We start from the raw sequence: 20,459 nt of genomic DNA on the forward strand, positions 1-20,459 counted from the left end.
ATCTAGGACAACTTTTCCTTCCCCCTAGTCCCTCGCTACAGCTCCTGAGCTTACATATTGCAGACCCACCCACACGAGTGATGACAGGCAATTCCTTGTTCCGAGCTGCAAATTCTGAGGTGTGATGATCTTATTGGCCCTCTTGAGCCTGATGTCTATCCCAGTCTATCAGCCAAGCCATGGGAGGGGGTATGCATACAAGCACAGCAACTGGTGGCCACCACTACGAGTCCAATGGTAGGTGTCATCTCCTGAGAAAGGGAGCCTGGCTGGCCCATGGGCTAGGCAGACACCCTAAATGGAATCTACTGCACAAATCTTCCCAAAGCTGCCAGTCCAGGAGGTGTTGGACCAGCTCTAGGTCTTCAGTAGAAGTGGAGAGGATGTCCCAGTCTTCCACTCCTTGAGCAAGCCAGGCAGCACTGCCTATGTCCCCCAGTCTTACAGAAGCACTTCAGCTCCTTCCTGAGGAAAATTGCCTGGTGACAGACCTATCCTCTTCATATCTTCATCCCTCCCATGCACCAAACATTCAGACATTTCCTCCTTACAGCTTCCAAACTTCATGCAGATGAACACAGGCAGATAGAAGACTGTGACGCTGTTAGCTCCACCACTTCCTCCCACACTCTACTCCACCACTCCACCCCCATGCATAGCTCCTATTTTCATATCTGGAAAAGGTTTCCATCCAAATCACTTAAAAGCAAGGACAGTCATGTTTTGACTGCTGATTTTATTGCAGGACTTTAGGTATGAGCAATATGTCCTAAGCAAAAGAGACTGGAACTCTAGGGAATATAGACGAGGTCAGGTTTACGCCCAGTTGCAGCAATCACAGCTGGTGTCGAAGACAAGCCCGGCCTGGCAGTTCTGCTGGTACGTGACTCCATTCAGGCAGTGCCAGAAGGCATTTCTGTTATTTGCCACGGGGTAGAGGCCATTGGCTTTGCCAGCACAGAATCCACTGCCTCCCGAGCTGCCTCCAGAGCCGCTACTCCCATTCCCGCTGCTACTCCTGCTGCCACTGGGAGCAGCAGTTATTGGCTCAATGGGCTGAGCTGGAGCCGTGCAACCTGAAACATACAGCAGTAAAAGCAGACTAGTGGGCTTGGGAGAGGCTCTAAGCTTCACCTAGAGGTGAAGAGAACTGTGGGAGTGGAAGTGTGGAGGTGGGGTGCAGTTGGCTCTGGATCCCTGCAACTGAGAAGAGAAAGTAGCTCCATATTCAGGAGATAAGTAAAGCTATTGTGTCAAGCCAGCCTGGCTTTTAATTGTAAAAAAAGGTTGCTCTTTCCTTAGAACATCTAAATCATTCAAAAAAGTATTTACTAACCACCAAATGTATGCAAAACACTCTTCTAGAATCTGGGCATAAATGGTGAACAAATAAATTCTAGGAAAAATCTGGAAAAAATTTAGATAATAGATACATCCCCTGAATCACTGATTAGAGATATGTGAGCATTGATGAGGGTTTCTTAATCTCCCCAGGTGGGCTGAGAAAGACTTTGAATAAGGGATTCATAGAGAAGCAGATACTTATATTGATGTTAGCATAATTTCTTGAGGCTCTTCCACACACTTAAGACTTAGCAGACTTAGAACACCCACCCAGTTAGGCCTGGCTTCCCATAAGTGCATAATGTTCCTGACATGGCTGTTCAAGGGTAAAACCTGTCTCTCATCTGGGCAAGAGCAGTGAGGTGAAATGGAAAGAGGATCCCTGGGCAGGGGGGAGGTGGGAAGACATCAGGGTTGCTTTTTGAGTTGGAGAAGGGGCATTTATACACCTGGGCATTCCCTCTCAGTCACTTACTTGCACTCTGCAGGCTGAGGGCCTTCTTCAGGGTGGAGATTAGGGGAAACTTGCCCTGGTTGCAGAAAGTGCCAGTGAAGTCATCCAGATCAATGGCCCAGACCATGGCACCTCCAAATTTGTTGTGCTTAAGCCATTGAGCCTGTTTAAAGAAAGAGGATAACAGGAATCACTTGCTTTCCTGGGACTCAGGGCTGGGACCTCAGCACATTTAAGGGACTGATCTTACCTTAACATCGAAGCTCTTGACGTTGTCATAGCCAACCCACACATTGCCCTGATAGGCATAGGGCACTTCCTGAGGGTCATCCCATTCCTGAGTGGCTCCATTTTTCAGGAAGGTACAGATCTTTCAAAAGTCAAGAGATTCAAATCTTTTAAATGTTACTCCCATTAAAGAAAAACATGTTTCAAATTTTTCTTCTTTCATGTCTCCAGTTGGGGTTTTGCTCAATTTCTAATTACAGGTTTTTATTTGTAGTAAAGAGGATCAAGTTGCTTGTCAAATGATTTTGGGAACCCACAGTAATATGACAGGTATATTTATTTTATTACCTGTGTGCTAATATAAATTACATTAAAAAGGTAGTCTGTTGTGTGAAGGGATATTATGCACTGTTAAATGCTCTTCATTTGAATTATGTAAATGAATGTTATTTAAACACTTTAAGCAGCTGTGTTTAAAGCATTTAGGTAGGAGACAGAATGAACATTCAAGATTTCAGCAGATTCTAGCCCTAAGGCACAGTGCATGGAATTCACAGAGCATTTTTCAGTCCAATCTACATACCTCATAGTAAGCCCAGGTCCCAGACTCCCTGGTATAGGGCCCAGCAGGACCAGCACCAGAGGTGGCGGCACCAATTCCAGTGTTGGAGGGGTTGCTCAGGATGAAGGTGTGTCCATAGGTAGGGAATCCAACGATGAGCTTCTCAGCTGGTGCTCCATTGTCCTTCCAGTAGTTCATGACATAATCCTGCAATGTCAGTGGGTTAGTTACAGGGCCCAACCAGCTGAAGACCCAGTGCTTAGTTATATTAGTCCCCTATTCCAACAGGTAAAACTCTATGCTGTTAATTTCAGATGGATTAGTATTTTTTTCAAAACATTTTGGCGAAGTTGTAGTTAATGAAATATGATCAACTTGAGGACAGTTGTTTAAGTGAGACACTTGCAGAATTTATGTCTACTTTGTGTCCCAGTCTCTGTGTGATTTTCGTCATCATCTCTGGTCTGCATTTGCATCTGTACAGGGACTCACCACATTGAGGTAGGCGTTGCTGCCAGTGTCAGTTGGGTATTTGTACAGGGGGCTGTTCTCTCCAGTGTAGCCCTCCCAGGGGCCATAGAGGTCGTAGGTCATGACATGGATGTAGTCCAGGTACCTGAGGTGGGGTGGAGGATTTAAAATCATTCTGATGGTCATTTCCCACACCTATGCAGGCACAGGACACCACTTCTAAAGTCTCCTAAACAAGGTCCCTGAATAGCAAGCCAGACCAAGGACAAGTCTAGTGTGCCCGAGTGACACCTCCAGGAGTTTGAAGATAAGGAACATCACTCACTGTGACAGTTGGGGGATCTCATAGCCAGACTGGATGTTGGAGATGCCAGCAGCTACTGCAGCAGTGACCATCAGCCTGGGCTTGTTGATCTGCTTGGCCTCCTGCTCAAAAGCTTCACGCATTTCCTACAGAATAATAAGGTGTAATAGGACAGCTATGATGCTGATTTTAGCTCCTTAAATAATAATAATAAACATATGTTCGTATAATGCTTCTCTCTTAAATTGCTTTCACATGTTTTATTTTACTTTAGTCTCACAACAACCTAATAAAGTAGATAGGATAGATAATATTATTGAATTTTCTGGCTATCTAATATGCATAAGAGTTAGGACACTTCACCAAAGTCCCCCAGTGAGTTAGTAGGTAGGTCATGACCAAAACCCAGGTCCCAGATGACCATCAGAGCTCCATTGTATCTCTATACTTTGAAGCTACAGTTGCAGTGATACCCTACATCCAGCAGTATAGAAATTTGTTTCATAAAGTAGATGAACTACTTTACAGGACTGACATCCCATCAAATAAAATGGTGAACTGGCCAATAAGGAAGGCGGTAACAGCTAGATGATAGGTTCCCGTTCAATACTAGAGATTAATCCACCTGTATCTGTGCGACTGTAATCTCATTTGGGGTACTGGGTTTAGTTCTTATAATTGCACTATTACGGCGTGCCAGAGTATGTTCCAGTGAAGACTGGCTCTGAAAATTGTCATGTAGTTATTGATTGAAGGAACTAAGATATTTAACTGGAATAAGAGAAATTATAGACAAGGCATTACAGCTGTCTTAAGACATTAAGCCCATATACTGCAAAAGGTGCAGTCTTATTCTCTGTTGCTTCACCAGGAAGAACTGGAAACAATGACCAGAAGTTATAAATTATGACTACAGGCATGTTCCAGCCAAGAAAGAGATATTCGTTTATGATCATTAGAGCAATTCAACAAGTAAGTAAATTGACTTTTCACCTATTACTTAACAATGAAACTATTCAGAGGCTGGGTGATGATCTGTTACATAGAATGGTATAGCAAACAATCTGTCTTGGGAGACAGTAAGTCTAAAAACCAAGTATATCAAGTCAAGCTTTTTTGTCCTGAACTCCAGATTGATATTTATCTGATGCCTACTGGGCATTCCATTAGGATGCTCTACAGATACCTCATGCTCATCAAGTTCAAGGTCAATTCTTCTTTCAAATCTACACTTCTTCCTTTATTTACCGTCTTAGTTAACAGCATTAAAATCAAACACATCCTCAAAGTCAGAAAACTGGAGGTCCTCTCCGTTTCCTATTTCCGATTGATCTCCAAATCCTATTGATTCTATCCTCTTGATATCTCTTATACACATCTTCTTCTTCCCTCAGTGTTAGAGCCTTTGTTGGGGCCCTGATCATTTCTTGCTTGATTTACTACAATAACCTCCTAATTCTATCCATGCCTTCTCATCTCCTTCTAATTTATCCTCTATTGTTAAAGCCAGCTCTCTACTATTTAAATTCTTCAAAACTGTCCCATTGTGTCAAGGGTAAAGTGCAAATTCCTGAACATAATATAAAAGTTCTCACATTATCTTGTTCTTCATGCAACTTCACAGCCGTTACTCACCCACTTGCTCACACTTATCTGTATATCATTTGCGCCATTCCCATCCTCACTTAATTGGTTAACACTAGTTTCTTTCAAGACTGAGCCCAAGGATCACTTTCTCTAGGAAACACTTTCTGATCCTGCCCCAGAGCAGAATTAGTTACCCTCTTTCCTTGTTACTTTTGTACTCTGCAGACCTCTAGCATGGCATTTATCACAATACACTGTCATTGTTCATATTTTTTCAGTCTTCCACCTCAGAAGAAGTTCTTCAAAGCCAAGGATAGTGTCTTATTCTTATATTTAGCCTGACAATGTCTGCCACAGAATATCAGTAATAACGGGCAGCCTAGTGTAATGCTTAGAAGCAATGGACTCTGTAGCCAAACTGCGAGGCAGTTATGATGCCTACTAGTTGTGTGATCTTGGGCAAGTTACTTAAACCCTCTCTGTACTTTAGTTCCCTCATCTGTAAAATAAAGATTATAATACTTATAGTATGTATGCCATAGAGTAAATATGAAGATGAAATGAGTTATGGTTCTTAAAACAACATGTAGAGCAGTGCCTGGCACACAGCTCACATGTTGTTTCGTTGTTGCTATTAAATGTTTGTTTAATGAATGCATGATATATAAGAATCTTTGCAATGCTAATATTCTATCAGTTTAAATTCAAGTTTTGTTTTACCCTAGAGCCACCCAATTCTCCTCGGAAAGAAAGACTTTGAATCTTTTTGGGCTAAAGACTGGGACTTCCTTCCCCACCTGCACCAGGACAGTGAAGAGATGCTTGTCCTGAAGAGGGCTCCCACGAGAGCCAGGGTACTCCCAGTCAAAGTCCAGCCCGTCAAACTCATACTGACGCAGGAATTTGATGACTGAGGTGATGAAAGTCTGGCGGTTCTCAGGAGTAGAAACCATGGCAGTGAAACTGAGGGAGACCCAAAGAAGGCAGCGTGAGGCCTTGGTGGTCCCAACACCTTGGAGTAAAATCAAGCTCTCAATTTCTGCCTCAGAGCCCTTCATCAGGACCCATAGCCCAGAGTAAAGCATGTTCTTGGTTTTCTCCTCTCTTCCCAGCCATGGTATCTTAACATTCCTTTTATTTTGTTATCCCCCCAACTCTGCTCTTTCTCCCAAGTTGCCCTTGTTTCTTTGAATACCTGGCAAACCCAGCACACTGTGTTCCTTCCCCAAACATGTACCCTCCAAGAAGTCCTCTTGTTTATTTGTGTGAGTTTCTCATTCCTCCCCCCACCAGAAGATAAATAGAGGGAAGCACTATAACACTCTCCTCAGGGTTTGTACTTTTGAAATACTTTAAGAAGAGGTTGTTTGGGAACCTCAGTAAGTAAACCTCTGTGGATAGGGCCCCCAAATGTCCACTAAATTAAATGTATGAAATAAATTGTGTTCCACTTAATATTGAGGTTCTGGTGTAGCAATTTATTTAATTCATATATTTGTTTATGTACATCCTCAATACCCTGTCTTAGACTGTGAAGTCTAAGGGGACAGTGATCACATGGGGCTAACTTGTTTTCAATAGCAAACGAACAACATGCTTTCCATAGAAGACTTACAGGGTAGTCCCGAAGTTCCAGCCTCCAATGGCCAGGAGAGTCTTCAGCTGGCTGTTCCTGTAAAGCAAAGCATAGAAACAGATACATTTCAAAATTCATGACTCCCTCCATTTAAAATACATTGCTTTAGTATTGGATCTGGTCAGATATTTTTGTTTTGCCTTTTGTAGAACAATTTTCCTCTCCTACTGAAAACTTCCTTTATAAAAATTCTTTGTGTTTTTCTTGTCATGAATGCACTCAGGGTTCCCTAGGGACATCTAAATTTTGAAACTGGGCTTTAAAAAATATTGTGTATTGGTAGTATCTTTGATATGTGTAAGTTTAAAAAGCATGAATAGCTAATATAATATTCTATTCTATCAGATAAAATGGTAAATGTTGCTTGAGCTTAATTACATTTTTAGCCTCTGTAATGTTAAAATTAATTAATTGGCTTGAAATTATACACATTCTCTTGAATAGAGATTCCCAAACATTAACGTACATAATAATTAAGTGCAAGTGTTGTCGGAGGACAACATTAAAAATCTGGGTTTATCACCCCTTCTCCTGAGATTCCAATTCAGTTGGATTGCAGTAGGAACTAACACTTACTCAAGTACCTCACATGATTTTGAGGCAAGTAGTCAATGGACCACACTTCAAGAAACACCGCTGTAAAGGAGTTTATTTAGTCTTAGTCATTGTAACTTAAATTCTAGTAGCTGTATTCACGATAATGCCATTACTGATAGTAGCAATCACCTGTAGCTTTCCTTCTCTTAAATATGACTAAACTGAACAAAGTCAACTCAGAATGCATTAAAGACCTAAATTTATGACCTCAAATTGTAAAACTACTGGAAGAAAACCTTAAAAAAAGCTCCAAGAGCTACAGCAAGAATTTTTTGGATACGACCTGGAAAGTGCAGCAACAAAAGCAAAAATAGACAAATGGGATTACATCAAGCTAAAAAGCTTTTGCATGACAAAGGAAACAGAGTGAAGAGACTACCTATAGAATGGGAGAAAATAGTTGGAAACCATATATCAAGTAAGGAATTAGTATCAAAAATATATAGGAAATTTATACAACTCAGTAGTAAGAAAGCAAATAACCTGATTAAAAAATGGGCCAAGGGCTTTAATAGACATTTCTCAAAAGAAGACATACCAATGGTCAACAAGTATATAAAAAATGTTCAACATCACTAATTATCAGAGAAATACATATCAAAATCAAATGAGACACCACTCAATCCAGTTAGAATGGCTGTTATCAAAAAGATGAAAGGTAAGTGTTGGAGAGGACATGGAGAAAAAAGGAACTCTTGCACACTGTTGGTGGGAATGAACATTAGTATACCCATTATGGAAAACAGTATAGATGTTCCTCAAAAAATCAAAGAAATAACTACCATATGATCCAGCAGTTACACTACTGGGTTTATATCCAAAGGAAATGAAATCAGTGTGTTGAAGAGATACCTGAATTTCCATGTTCATTGCAGCACTATTCACAATAGCTAAGATGTGGAATCAACCTAAGTGCCCATCAATGGATGAATGGACAAAGAAAATGTGGTCTTTACATACAATGAATTCTATTAAGTCTGAAAAAAGAGGCGGAAATCCTGCCATTTGCAGCAATATGGATAAACCTGGAGGATGTTAAGTGAGATAAACCAGGCACAGAAAGACAAATACCACATGATCTCACTTATAAGTGGAATCTAAAAGAAGTTGAACTCGTAGAAGTATATAGTAGAATGGTGGTTTAGCAGAAGCTGGGGGTGGTGTGGGGATGGGGGTTGGGGGGGATGTTGGTCAAAGGATACAAAATTTCAGTTAGAAATGAGGAATAAGTTGCAGAGGTCTATTGTACAACATGGTTACTATTGTTAGTAACAATATATTGTATTTTGAAAATTGCTAACAGTACATTTTAAGTGTTCTCACCACAAAAAACATTAAGTATTTGTGGAAATGCATATGTTGATAGTTCGATTGAGCCATTCCACACTGTACACTTATTTCAAAACATTACATTGTCCATAATAAACACATACAATTTTTGTCAATTATAAAAGAAAAATGAAATGCAGAGTCTTGGTCCCCATCTCAGATCCATGGATCTGAACTACATTTTAAGAAGCATTAATGTTTGGGAAGTACTGAAAAAGGGGATACCAAATTAAATATCTCCCTCTTCCTACTTATTTTTCAGGCCATTGAAAGCTTGGTAGAGAGTCACATCATTCCATTCGATGGTGGTGATCTCGTTGTTCTGTATCCCAGCAAAGGCGTAGATCAGGTGGGTACAGAGGCAGGGGTCGATGTCGTCAGGCATGAAGCGCCCCAGGCCTGACCGGTACTGGGCCCAGTTGGTGAAGTAGCATGTCAGCTGGTAGGCAGAGCCTGTGTATAGTCAGCAGGAGGGACAATGGCCTGGTTTAGGATCCACTGAAGTGTGCTCTGAGTTTTGGCCCTGCCTCTGTTTCCCTCCCTGTGCCTCAGAGGCCTGATTTCTGTGTGGAGGTAGTTAGTATGAACACTCTTGCAGATGCTTCCTAAGATTCTAACTCAGAACTGGTCACTAACTTGGAGTTGTTTATTTCTAACTTTGACAGACTCATTTTGGGATTTTGGATAAGCCTAGCTAGCAGCCTTCTAAGAAAAGATGCCCCTAGTCCTATGAAGGCCAGTGAGTACCAGTTTATAATACAGATGGTCATGCTGAAGAGGATAGCACTGACAGCCAATCCAAAACACTAGATTACTCCCAAATCAAACCCATCTGTCTGTGAAGCAAACAGCAGCTCTCTTTCCCTAGTATGGTTTATCTCGTATATATACATTCAATGATAAAACATGGAGTCCATGACTTACCCAGCTGCAAATTCAGTACAAGGACAAGACCTAGATAGAAACAAAAAGCATCTACTTTGAACCAATTGTCTGTACCCTGTAGAATCTAATTCTGAAGGATTGATTGCCTTCCAATTTGCCATAAATTGTTACAGCCTCAGTGAAATTTGGTGGTGATTCCAAAGGCTTTTCAGTGAATACAACAGTAGATCTACCTTTCCCCACCTTTATCAAAAATGACCATGGTGCCTTCATCTCACACCTTGCATGTCACAAATAAATGTTACTGAATGCTGAGTCTGAAGTTTACTATCTATGGAAGATGTACTTACTGAAATCACCAACTGATCACTGTACTCAATGATGACACATCCATTCGTTCTTCCCCTACCTGAGTGATAGAACACAGCCTTCCAACAGATAAGGCATCTGCTAAATTAGAGAATTCAGTATCTTCTGGGCTTTAGGGGTTTTTTGGAATGACTTTCAGGAGGCCTTATATGAGGAGAGAAGAGCTAGGAACTATGGGGTGAGACTCCAGATGCCTTTCCCTGACTTCTACAAAGCAATTCTTCTACTCTGATTGTTTTATAAATTGAGCTTGAGGTTTCATTTGGAAAAGGTTCTGAAGCTTAAACAGTTTGCAAATCCCAGCTCTAGAGCAACTAATAAATTCTTGGTATGACTTGGCTCTAAACAACTTACTGAATCAACCTCTTTGAATAATTTAATTTCTAACATGTTTATGGTACATCATCAACTCAGTAGGATAACAGGGGAATAAATAGAGAAATAATTCTGAAAACAGCAGAACAAAGACAACTTGCATAACTCTATCTCAGTTCCTACTGATTTTCTTCCCCGAAAAACTAGTCCAAGGACACAAGCAAATAAATAAACATTATTCCAATTAAAATGAGATGGCATAGGAAGAAGAGTAAAGAAAAAGGAATGGCTGAACAAAAGATGAAAGAGTAAGACTAACACTAGGAGAAAGTATGCTTTTCCTTTAGGACCAGGTCCATGGGATTAACAAAAGCAGAAATGTTACCAGAGTCAGTTGAAGTTAAGAGAACAAGAGGCAGACTGATTTGTGTATAACAAGATTCATTTGAAATTTGAAATGATGAAAGAAGAATGGAAAAGTATAGGGATGTAGTATGAAGACCACTTTATGATTGTCAGAGCCTGTGAGAGAAAAAGAAACTAGATAAGATGAAGGGTCAATCTCTGATTACAAACCCACCTGTAAGGAGAATAAACTTTGTCATGGTTGCAGTCAGCACCAGCCCCGCAGAGCCTAGATTGGCTTTTTATATATTCTGATTCCGTGGTTATCACAAAGGCTTCTAAATGGAGAACGATTTGACCCAGATGTGTATGTAGTTAATCAGTAAATCAACGGAACTTCTCTTCTACAAACAGCCTCCCAAGACCTTCAACCTACACCCTCCCACCACCAGTATCACCACCTTCTCTGCCCAACAAGGACAGAACAATGTCATGGCGCCTAACAGGGTGGTGGAGACCATCACCATGGAAAGCACCAGTTTAATAGCTTTTTTGGCAGTTCCCAGGGCTGATAAGCAACTGTTTAGATACTGTGGTTAGATTTTCTGTTGTGGACATTTTGTTTCTGGCATCAAAGCAAGTCTTTATGGAAAAATAAATAAAAAGAAACTTTGGAAGTTATTAGCTGTTCTTAAACCTTTTTTTCCTCATGGAATTATTCATATGTAATTTGTGCAATCAGTGCCTAAGAAATCTTCCCTCTTTAGGTGCTACTTTCTCAATATTCTACTCACACATGTTCTTTGGAAAGGCTTCAAGTCATGACTATATGATAATTTTATCTAAGAATGTTCGGATCTCAAAATGTCCCCTCTAAAGGTCACCAAGAACTCTCTAGTGTTCTGTAGTTTCAAATTACATCCCCTAAAAACTTTGTGTTGCTAATGGATAGAAATAATATCGATGATATTGAAATGAGTCTCTTCATAGAAATATTTGCAACTTGACCATTTCTGGAATTTTGTATTTAAATTAACTCCAATTTACCCCTTCCAAACATAATTCACTACCATTATTCTATAATACATTTCTCCTTTGGCCAAAGGTCTATTTTTGTCCTCAAACATGCCTTGCATGTCTTTGCTCAAGTTATCCCTCCACTCCTTGCCTGTAATGTCTTGCCTGCAGTGTCTCCTTATCCTCACTGCCTATCCCAATCTTAACAGTTCTTCAAAGTCCAACTCAGATCTTTTCTTTGTATCTTAATGATCTCTCCTTCTTCTGATTTACTTTATGTACTCTAGAACATATTTTCTGTATTGCTTATATGATATTGTCTTGTGACAATACCAGGAATGCAGTTGGTGGGAATGTGGGTGCTCATTATAGGATTTCAGCACCTTAGCGGAGTTCTTGTGAGTCCAGGCAGGTTTATCCATTTATCACATTTGGAAACTAAATTGTATCCATTCTTCCTATGATTGGTAGGTTAAGTGTTTTGTTCTACTCTCAGAACCAGAGAAAGTCTAATAGAAGTGCTGCCAGGAAAAATTTTATATTTTATTTTAGTTCCAGAGTACATGTGCAGGGTGTACATGTTTGTTATGTAGGTAAACATGTGCCATGGTGGTTTGCTGTCCATATTAACCCATCGCCAAAGTATTAAGCCCAGCATGCATTAGCTATTTTTCCTGATGCTCTCCCTCCTGACACCCCCACTGACAGGCTGTAGTGTGTGTTGTTCAGGGAACATTTCAATTGTGAAAAATAATCATATCAACAAACACTACAAGTACCTACTATGTGCCAGAGACTGTATTTGGTGCTTATATCACTTAGGCTTTAATTTTGTAAGCAATCAATACCAACTCTAAGAAGCACAAATCAATATATTTGAAAGACATGAAGAAACTCACAGAATCAAAAAGAATACAGAACCTGCCTCTAATATAATAGAAACCAAGTCTTTCTATGGGGAGGGGTGTGGGAGGAAGGCTTAGGATAAATAAACTCCAATTTTATTTTCCATCCATGAATGACAAGAATTAAATCCTGGGGGAAAAGCATATTGTTGTATGACACCAGACCTTTGATTAGGGAAAGGGCAGGGCAATTGGATTTACGTTTTCACAAGGACTGGTCACAAAATGAAATTCTGAAAGAATAAAAAGTGAAAGCTGAGTGACCAAAAAAAATCACTATCATCAGAGGGCTTGACTTTATTATTTCTTTTACCCTATGAAGAGGATTATTACTATCACACCAGTTTTGCAGATGAGAAAATCAATTAGCTATTAAACACCAGATCCAGATCCCTGTGTTAAGTAGGCAAGTTTTTGGTCCAAGTTAAATTGAGTGAGGCATTTTCCCAAGGTAGTCAAGAGAATACAGTTGAGCCAAAGAGTCAGAATGTCAAATCAAAGTCAAGGATTTGCAAAAACAAACAGCAAAGCCAGTAGCTCCAGGTTTATCATATTCAGGACTATCGGGTGTAGCTACCATTTATATCTAGTGAGGTATTTTCTATTGAATTTGGCATCCCTGATTCTAAATAAATGACATGACCTACAGATTAAACCTTTCTTTTTAATAGCTCCTTAAGAGCTCCAGGTGAGTCCCCAGCAAACTTGCATCCCATCTGAGCACTTGGGTATTGGAAAGAATTACTGCCATTATGAGTCATAGAATGAACAGTTTTAAATTGTGACCATGTGTATCCTTTTACATTATTATTTTTTTCAATAACCTTGTATTATATTTAGTCTCTTTAATTGTAAAAGCTACCATACACACGAGTTTAGGTACACATTTTAGGAAAAATGTGGCCAGGCGTGGTGGCTCACACCTGTAATCCCAGCACTTTGTGAGGCCAAGGCAGGTAGATCACCTGAGGTCAGGAGTTCGAGACCAGCCAGGTCAACATGGTGAAACCCCATCTCTACTAAAAATACAAAAATTAGCTGGGTGTGGTGGCGGGTGCCTGTAATCTCAGCTACTTGGGAGGCTGAAACAGGAGAATTGCTGGAACCCAGGAGGCGGACGGAGGTTGCAGTGAGCTGAGATAGTGCCATTGCACTCCAGCTCAGGTGACAACAGCGAGAATCCATCTCAAAAAAAAAAAAAAAAAAAAGTAAAAATGAAAACCCTTTCTCCATCACTACCTAACTTAAAAAATAACATTATTTTTGAGTATTACCCTATATACTTCTCCACAGTTAAATGCTCCTCATTCCCCTGGAGTAACCACTATTCTGAGTTTTGAACTATTTTCTTACTTCATTTATAGTATTATCACATATATCTGTTTCCCTAAATAATACATTCATTAGTTTTATATTCACTTATTATAATCACTTTATTATATTAGTTTCAACATATTAATTAGTCTTTATAGAAATGAAATAATACCATATGCATTCTTCTATTTCTTGCATTTTTAGCTCAGCATTGTTTTTGAGATTTATCCAATTGGTACAAGTAGCAGCTGTTCACTTATTTTCATAGCTCTATGGTATTCCATTATACAAATATGCTGTGATTTACTTATCCTTTCTATGTATAACAACATATGGTTTATTTTCAATATTTTTCTTCTACATGCTGCTATAAGCATTCCTGTACACATGTTTCTTGGTACTCATTTACAAGAGTTTTTCCAGTGTTTACACCTAGGAATGGAATTGCCCAGTGAAATAACACATGCATATTAACATTTAGTATTTAGCTAGAAAGTTTCTTCCAAAGTAGTTATATCAATTTACACTACCAACAGCAATGTATGAGAATTCCTATCACTCCACATCTTTGCCAAAACTGAATCATCACACTAAAATTGCCAAAACTTAATCATCAGACTAAAATTTATGTCATTAAGGTGAGTAGTTTTAGTTTATATCTATCAAATTACTAATGTGGTTGAGCATTTTTGACATTTATTGGCTGTTTTTGTTTCCTTTTCTGTGAAATGCCTGCTTGTATCTTTTGCCCATTTTTCTATCGTGCTGCCCACAAGTTTGTTAATTTTTATAGCCATGCTTTATATATTCTGGATTGTAATTATTTTTCAGTTATGTGCATTGAACATATCTTTTACAGCTTTATGGGTTATTTTTTCACTCTCTTTATGGTGCCTTATAATGAAAATAAATTCTTAATTTTAATATAGTCAAATGCATATCACTTGTTTTTTATAGTTTGATTTTTTGGAATCTTATTTGAAAAATTTCTCCCTACTCTGAGGATGTAAATATCCTTTATATTTTCTTCTAAAATTTTAAATGTTGCCTTTAAATTTGAGCTCCTAATTTATCAAATTTATCTTTTGTGTGTAGTGCATAGACTTGATCCAATTTCATTTTTTCCATGTAGGTAACTACTTGCCCCAGTGTAATTCTAATAGCCCATCTTTTCCACACTAATTTGAAATGCCATTTCTACCACTCCTCAGACCTGTCATAGGTAATGTTATCCCACCCTCCAACAAACACACACCGTTTATCATCTTCAGGAATGCCTTAGTTATCTTGGCCTTTTATGCTTTCATTTTAGTTTTATCATAAAAATCCCATAAGAAACCCCATTGGAATTTTGATTGGAACTACATGGAATAACATTGGAAAAAATGAAAATCTTCATGATTTTAAGTTTTTCCATGAAAATGGGTTGCCTCTCAAGTTATTTACATCTTTGAAAGTGTCCGTTAATAAAGTTATATAACTTTCTCCATAGTAGTCTTTCACATCTTAAGAAATTACAGATCTCTTATATATTTTGTCTCTATTATAGATGGTACCATTTTAAACTGCATTTTCTATTTATTACTTGTTTCTATAAATGCAATTAATCTTTATATAAAAACTTTAATTCCAGCAATATCACTAAACATGATTATTAGCTTAAATACTTTTCTATGCATTTTTTGGTTTCTATGTCATCGAGAATAATGGCAGTTTTCTTTCTTCTTTTCCAATATGCTTACCTTAAAGGAGAATCACATAAAAGGAAAATGAGGAACGAATTCTGAGAAGATGGCAGAGTAGAAAGTACCAGGAATCTGTCTCCCTTCCTAGACAAAAATTTTACTGGCAGAATTTGTCTGATGCAACTACTTTGGAACTCTAGAGTCTATTGAAGGCTTGCAACTTCAGAAAAAAGCTTTGTAGGTAAATTGAAGTTAATTTTAGTCAATTTCAGTTCTTAGCACAGTAGCAGATATTCTTCCCCCACCACCAAGCCCCAAGGCAGGCAGCTGTGCATGTGTTCCAGGAGCAGCTTATACAGAGATTGTGGGAGCCAGGGTGGGCAAAAAAGGACTATGTCCTTCAAATATCAGAGATCTGTGCTCTTATCACTGATTGCTGCTTCTGATTACAAAGGTGCAGACAAAGAAGTAGGCAGTCATTGTTGTTGCACCTCCTCCCATTGTTGCAAGCTACTCCCCCTCTGGCTGAAGTAACATCTGGGCGATGTGAAGGGTTGGCACCATTCTTACCTTCCCTTTATTTTTCTCTTTCCAACATTTGGAAGCCAGACATCAAACACTAGAACATTAAAAAATAACTGTATATACTGGGAGAATTAGAAAGTGACTGCATATGCCTAAGGAAAGGCTCAGAAAAGAACTGTGAAGATCTTAAGTTTATATTTCAGGCTTATTCTCAGCACAGAGATAGCTTACAACAAAAATAACAAAACAAAACCTCAAACCAAAGCCAAGTGCAGTGACCTGTAATCCCAGCTACTATGGAGGCTGAGCTGGGAGGAGATTTGAGCCCAGTAGTTTGAGGCCAGCCTGAGCAACATAGCAAGATCACATCTCTAAAAAACAAAAAATACAAAAAAGACAAGAAACCAAAACAGTAACAAAAAACCCCCAGCAAATTCTGGGGAAAGGGGAGAATCTGCTTTTCAGAGATACCACATTATTAGATTCAAATGTCCAGTTTTTAACCCAAAATCACAAGGCATACAAAGGAACAAGAAAGTATAGCTCATTCAAACGAAAAAAATAAATCAACAGAAAAGTCTCTGAAAAAGACCTGATGGCAAATATACTTGACAAAGACTTTAGAACAACTGTCTTGAATATGCTCAAAGAACTAAAAAAAAAGATGTAGAGAATGAAGAAAAATGGTGTATGAACAAAATGTAAATATCAATAATAAGATTTTTAAAAATTTGGACAAAATCAGAAAATAAATTCTGGAGCTAAAAAGTAATATAACTGAAATGGAAAACTTACCAGAATGGTTCAAGGGCAGATTTGCACTGACAGGAGAAAGAATTGGTAAACATAAAGATAGGAGAGTGAAAATTATTAAGTTTGAGGAAACAAACTTGAAAACAAAAAAGAAAACAAATTGAAGAACACTGAAGAGAGCCTAAAGGACATGTGAAAAGCCATCAAGTGGACCAACATACCCATTGTGGGAATTCAAGAAAAATAAAAGAGAAAGAAAGGAGCAGAGAGAATATTTTAAAAGATAATGGCCTAACACTTCCCAAATTTGATGGAAGACATGTATATAGACATCCAAGAACTCAGCAAACTCCAAATAAGATGAACTCAAAGAAATCCACACAAGACACATTATAATCAAATTTTAAAAGCCAAAGACAAAGACTGTCTTGAAAGCATCAAAAGAGAAGCAACTGGCCACATACAAGGGATCCTCAATAAAATTATCAGCAGATCTCTCATCAGAAACTTTAGAGGCCAGAAGGCAGTTGGTAGATAGATTCAAAGTTCTAAAAGAAAAAAAGTGTCAGCCAAAAATCTTTTATCTGGCAAAACTATCCTTCAAAACAAGGGATAACATGAGACATTTCTAGATAAACAAAAGCTGATGTGGTTTGCTACCAATAGACCTGTCCTGCAAGAAATACTCAAGGGAGTCCTATAGGATGAAATAAACAGACACTAGACAGCAACTTGCTGCCATATGAATAAATAAACTTCTCAGTAAAAGGAAACTCATGGGCAATTATAAAAGCTAGTATTATTGTAACAATGGCTTGTAACTCCACTTTTTGTTCTCCACATAATTTGTGACAAATGCATTTCAAAGAATTGTTAGTTTACATTTTTGAACACACAATGTATAAAGGTGGTATTTATGCCATCAACAACTGAAAGGGGTAGGGAATGGGGCTGTAAAAGAGCAGAGTTTTGTAAGTTATTGCAGTTAAACCTGTGTAAATTCAAATTAGAATGTTATAACCTTAGGATATTAAATGTAATACCCAATGTAACCAATGGGGAAGAAAATAGCTATATATGTGTGTGTATATATATGTGTGTATGTATATATGTATATGTGTGTATACATGTGTATAGATGTATATGTGTGTGTGTGTGTGTGTGTATAAGGAAATGAGAAAGAAATGTAAACATTTCACTACAAACAATCAACCAACCACAAAGAAAGACAGTAATGCCAGAAATGAGGGACAAAAAAGCTAAAAGGCATATAGGAAACAAACAATTAAAATGACAGAAATAATTCCCTCTTTATCAGTAATTACTCTAAATATAAATATATTAATGCTTCAACCAAAATACTGAGATTGGCGGAATCAATTAAAACACATGATCCAACCATACGCTGTCTACAAGAGACTCATTTTAGATTTAAAGACATAAATAGTTTGAAAGAGAAAGGATGGAGAGAGGTATTCCATGCAAATAGTAACCAAACGAGAGCAGGGGTGGCTATATTAGTAACAGACAAAATAGATTATAAATTAAAAAATGTAGAAGAGACAAAGCAGGACATTACATATTAATACAAGGTTTAATACAGCAAGAATCTAACAATTACAAACATTTCTGTACCTAATGACACCCTATAAAAATATATGAAGCAAAAACTGACAGAATTAAAGGAAGAAATAGACAGTTCAACAATAAATGATAGTTGGAGACTTCAATAGCCTGTACTCAGTAATGAATACAACAACCACATGGAAGTTAAGTGAGGCAATAGAGGACATAAACAACATAATAAACCAACTTGATATAAGAAATATATACAGAATACTCTACCTAACAAAAACAGCATTTACATTCTTCCCAAGCACACACGGGACATTTTTCAGTATAAACTGTATGTTAGGTCACAAATTAAGTCTCAACAGATTTAAAAATACAGAGATCATACAAAGTACCTTCTCCAACCACAATGGGGGTGAAGTTAGAAATTGATAATAGAAGTGAAACTGTAGAAGCCACCAATTTGTGGAAACTAAATAACACACTCTTAAACAATAATAGATTAAAGAAGCAAGTCACAAGGGAAATTAAAAAATACTTAGAAATGAATGAAAATAAAAACAACATAGCAAAACTTATGGGACACTATGAAGGTGCTACTGAGAACTTTATAAATCTAAATATTTACATTGAAAAACAAGAAAAATGTAAAATTGACAATCTAATTACACTTAAGGAGCTAGAAAAAGAAACACAAATTAAACCCAAAGGTAGCAGAAAGAAGGAAATAATAAAGACTGGCGCTCAGATCAATGAAATAGAGAATAGTAAAACAATAGAGAAAATCAATAAAATAAAAAGTTCTTTGAGAAGATAAAACATTTCAACAAACTTTTAGATAGATAAACTAAGAAAAAAGAGAGGAGACTCAAATTACTAAAATCAGAAATAAAAATGGGGACATTACTACTGACTATAAAAAATGAAAAGGATTATAAGGCTTTTTTTAAAAATTTTACTTTAAGTTCTAGGATACATGTGCACAACGTGTAGGTTTGTTACATAGGTATACATATGCCATGTTGGTTTGCTGCACCCAATAACTTGTCATTTACATTAGGTATTTCTCCTAATGCTATCTCTCCCCCAGGCCCCCACCCCCCCGACAGGCCCCGGTGTGTGATGTTCCCCGCCCTATGTCCAAGTGTTTTCATTGTTCAATTCCCACCTATGAGTGAGAACATGCGGCATTTGGTTTTCTGTCCTTGTGATAGTTTGCTGAGAATGATGGTTTCCAGCTTCATCCATGTCCCTACAAAGGACATGAACTCATCCTTTTTTTTTTTTGGAGACAGAGTCTCGCTTTGTTGCCCAGGCTGGAGTGCAGTGGCAGTATCTCGGCTCACTGCAAGCTCCGCCTCCCGGGTTCACGCCATTCCCCGGACTCAGCCTCTGGAGTAGCTGGGACTACAGGCGCCTGCCACCACGCCTGGCTAATTTTTTTTTTTTTTGTATTTTTGGTAGAGACGGGGTTTCAACGTGTTAGCCAGAACAGTCTCGATCTCCTGATCTCGTGATCCAGCCACCTCGGCCTCCCAAAGTGCTGGGATTACAGGCGTGAGCCACCACGCCCGGCCCAACTCATCCTTTTTTATGGCTGCATAGTATTCCATGGTGTATATGTGCCACATTTTCTTTATCCAGTCTATCATTATGGACATTTGGGTTGATTCCAAGTCTTTGCTATTGTGAATAGTGCCGCAATAAACATATGTGTGCATGTATCTTTATAGTAGCGTGATTTATAATCCTTTGGGTATATACCCAGTAATGGGATTGCTGGGTCAAATGGTATTTCTAGTTCTAGATCCTTGAAGAATCACCATACTGTCTTCCACAATGGTTGAACTAATTTACACTTCCACCAACAGTGTAAAAGTGTTCCTATTTCTCCACGTCCTCTCCAGCATCTGTTGTTTCCTGACTTTTTAATGATTGCCATTCTAACTGGCATGAGATGGTATCTCAATGTGTTTTGATTTGCATTTCTCTGATGACTAGTGATGATGAGCATTTTTTCATGTGTCTGTTGGCTGCATAAATGTCTTCTTTTGAGAAATGTCTGTTCATATCCTTTGCCCACTTTTTGATGGTTTTTTTTTTTCTTGTAAATTTGTTTAAGTTCTTTGTAGATTCTGGATATTAGCCCTTTGTCAGATGGGTAGATTGCAAAAATTTCCTCCCGTTCTGTAGGTTGCCCTTTCACTCTGATGGTAGTTTCTTTTGCCGTGCAGAAGCTCTTTAGTTTAATTAGATCCCATT

The 20,459-nt window shown here is 38.3% G+C and overlaps 1 protein-coding gene and 1 long non-coding RNA gene across 3 annotated transcripts; one reads left to right on the forward strand and one right to left on the reverse strand.

The window, feature by feature from the left end:
* Positions 1–719: 719 nt before the first annotated feature.
* CHIA (chitinase acidic) lies at positions 720–8,965 on the reverse strand. Of its 2 annotated transcripts, XM_024253078.2 has the most exons (9): positions 8,764–8,965; positions 6,566–6,622; positions 5,748–5,913; positions 3,385–3,509; positions 3,081–3,204; positions 2,610–2,795; positions 2,049–2,168; positions 1,820–1,961; positions 720–1,076 (listed from the first exon to the last, which is right to left on the reverse strand). In XM_024253078.2, the coding sequence occupies exons 1-9, from the start codon at positions 8,895–8,897 to the stop codon at positions 817–819; spliced, it is 1,314 nt and encodes a 437-aa protein (XP_024108846.2). In that variant the 5' UTR covers positions 8,898–8,965; the 3' UTR covers positions 720–816. The 2 variants fall into 2 exon arrangements, with proteins under 2 accessions (XP_024108846.2, XP_009244716.2); XM_009246441.3 differs by lacking the exons at positions 5,748–5,913; positions 8,764–8,965.
* LOC129049714 (uncharacterized) lies at positions 1,492–5,901 on the forward strand. The gene is made up of 3 exons (XR_008512969.2): positions 1,492–3,524; positions 4,235–4,335; positions 5,676–5,901. It is a non-coding gene; the product is annotated as an uncharacterized LOC129049714 (long non-coding RNA).
* Positions 8,966–20,459: the final 11,494 nt, after the last annotated feature.

The sequence above is a fragment of the Pongo abelii genome, chromosome 1 (assembly GCF_028885655.2).
Source record: "Pongo abelii isolate AG06213 chromosome 1, NHGRI_mPonAbe1-v2.0_pri, whole genome shotgun sequence".
Lineage (NCBI taxonomy): Eukaryota > Metazoa > Chordata > Mammalia > Primates > Hominidae > Pongo > Pongo abelii.

What these genes read in the sequence shown, in the direction of transcription:
- CHIA (XM_024253078.2), bottom strand. Translation starts at nt 8,897, where the DNA reads ATGCCTGACGACATCGACCCCTGCCTCTGTACCCACCTGATCTACGCC. An exon ending in TTCAATGGCCTGAAAAATAA is followed by an intron (nt 6,623 to 8,763) that starts GTAGGAAGAGGG and finishes TTTGCTTTACAG; the next exon opens with GAACAGCCAGCTGAAGACTC. An exon ending in TCAAGAGCTTCGATGTTAAG is followed by an intron (nt 1,962 to 2,048) that starts GTAAGATCAGTC and finishes TTCTTTAAACAG; the next exon opens with GCTCAATGGCTTAAGCACAA.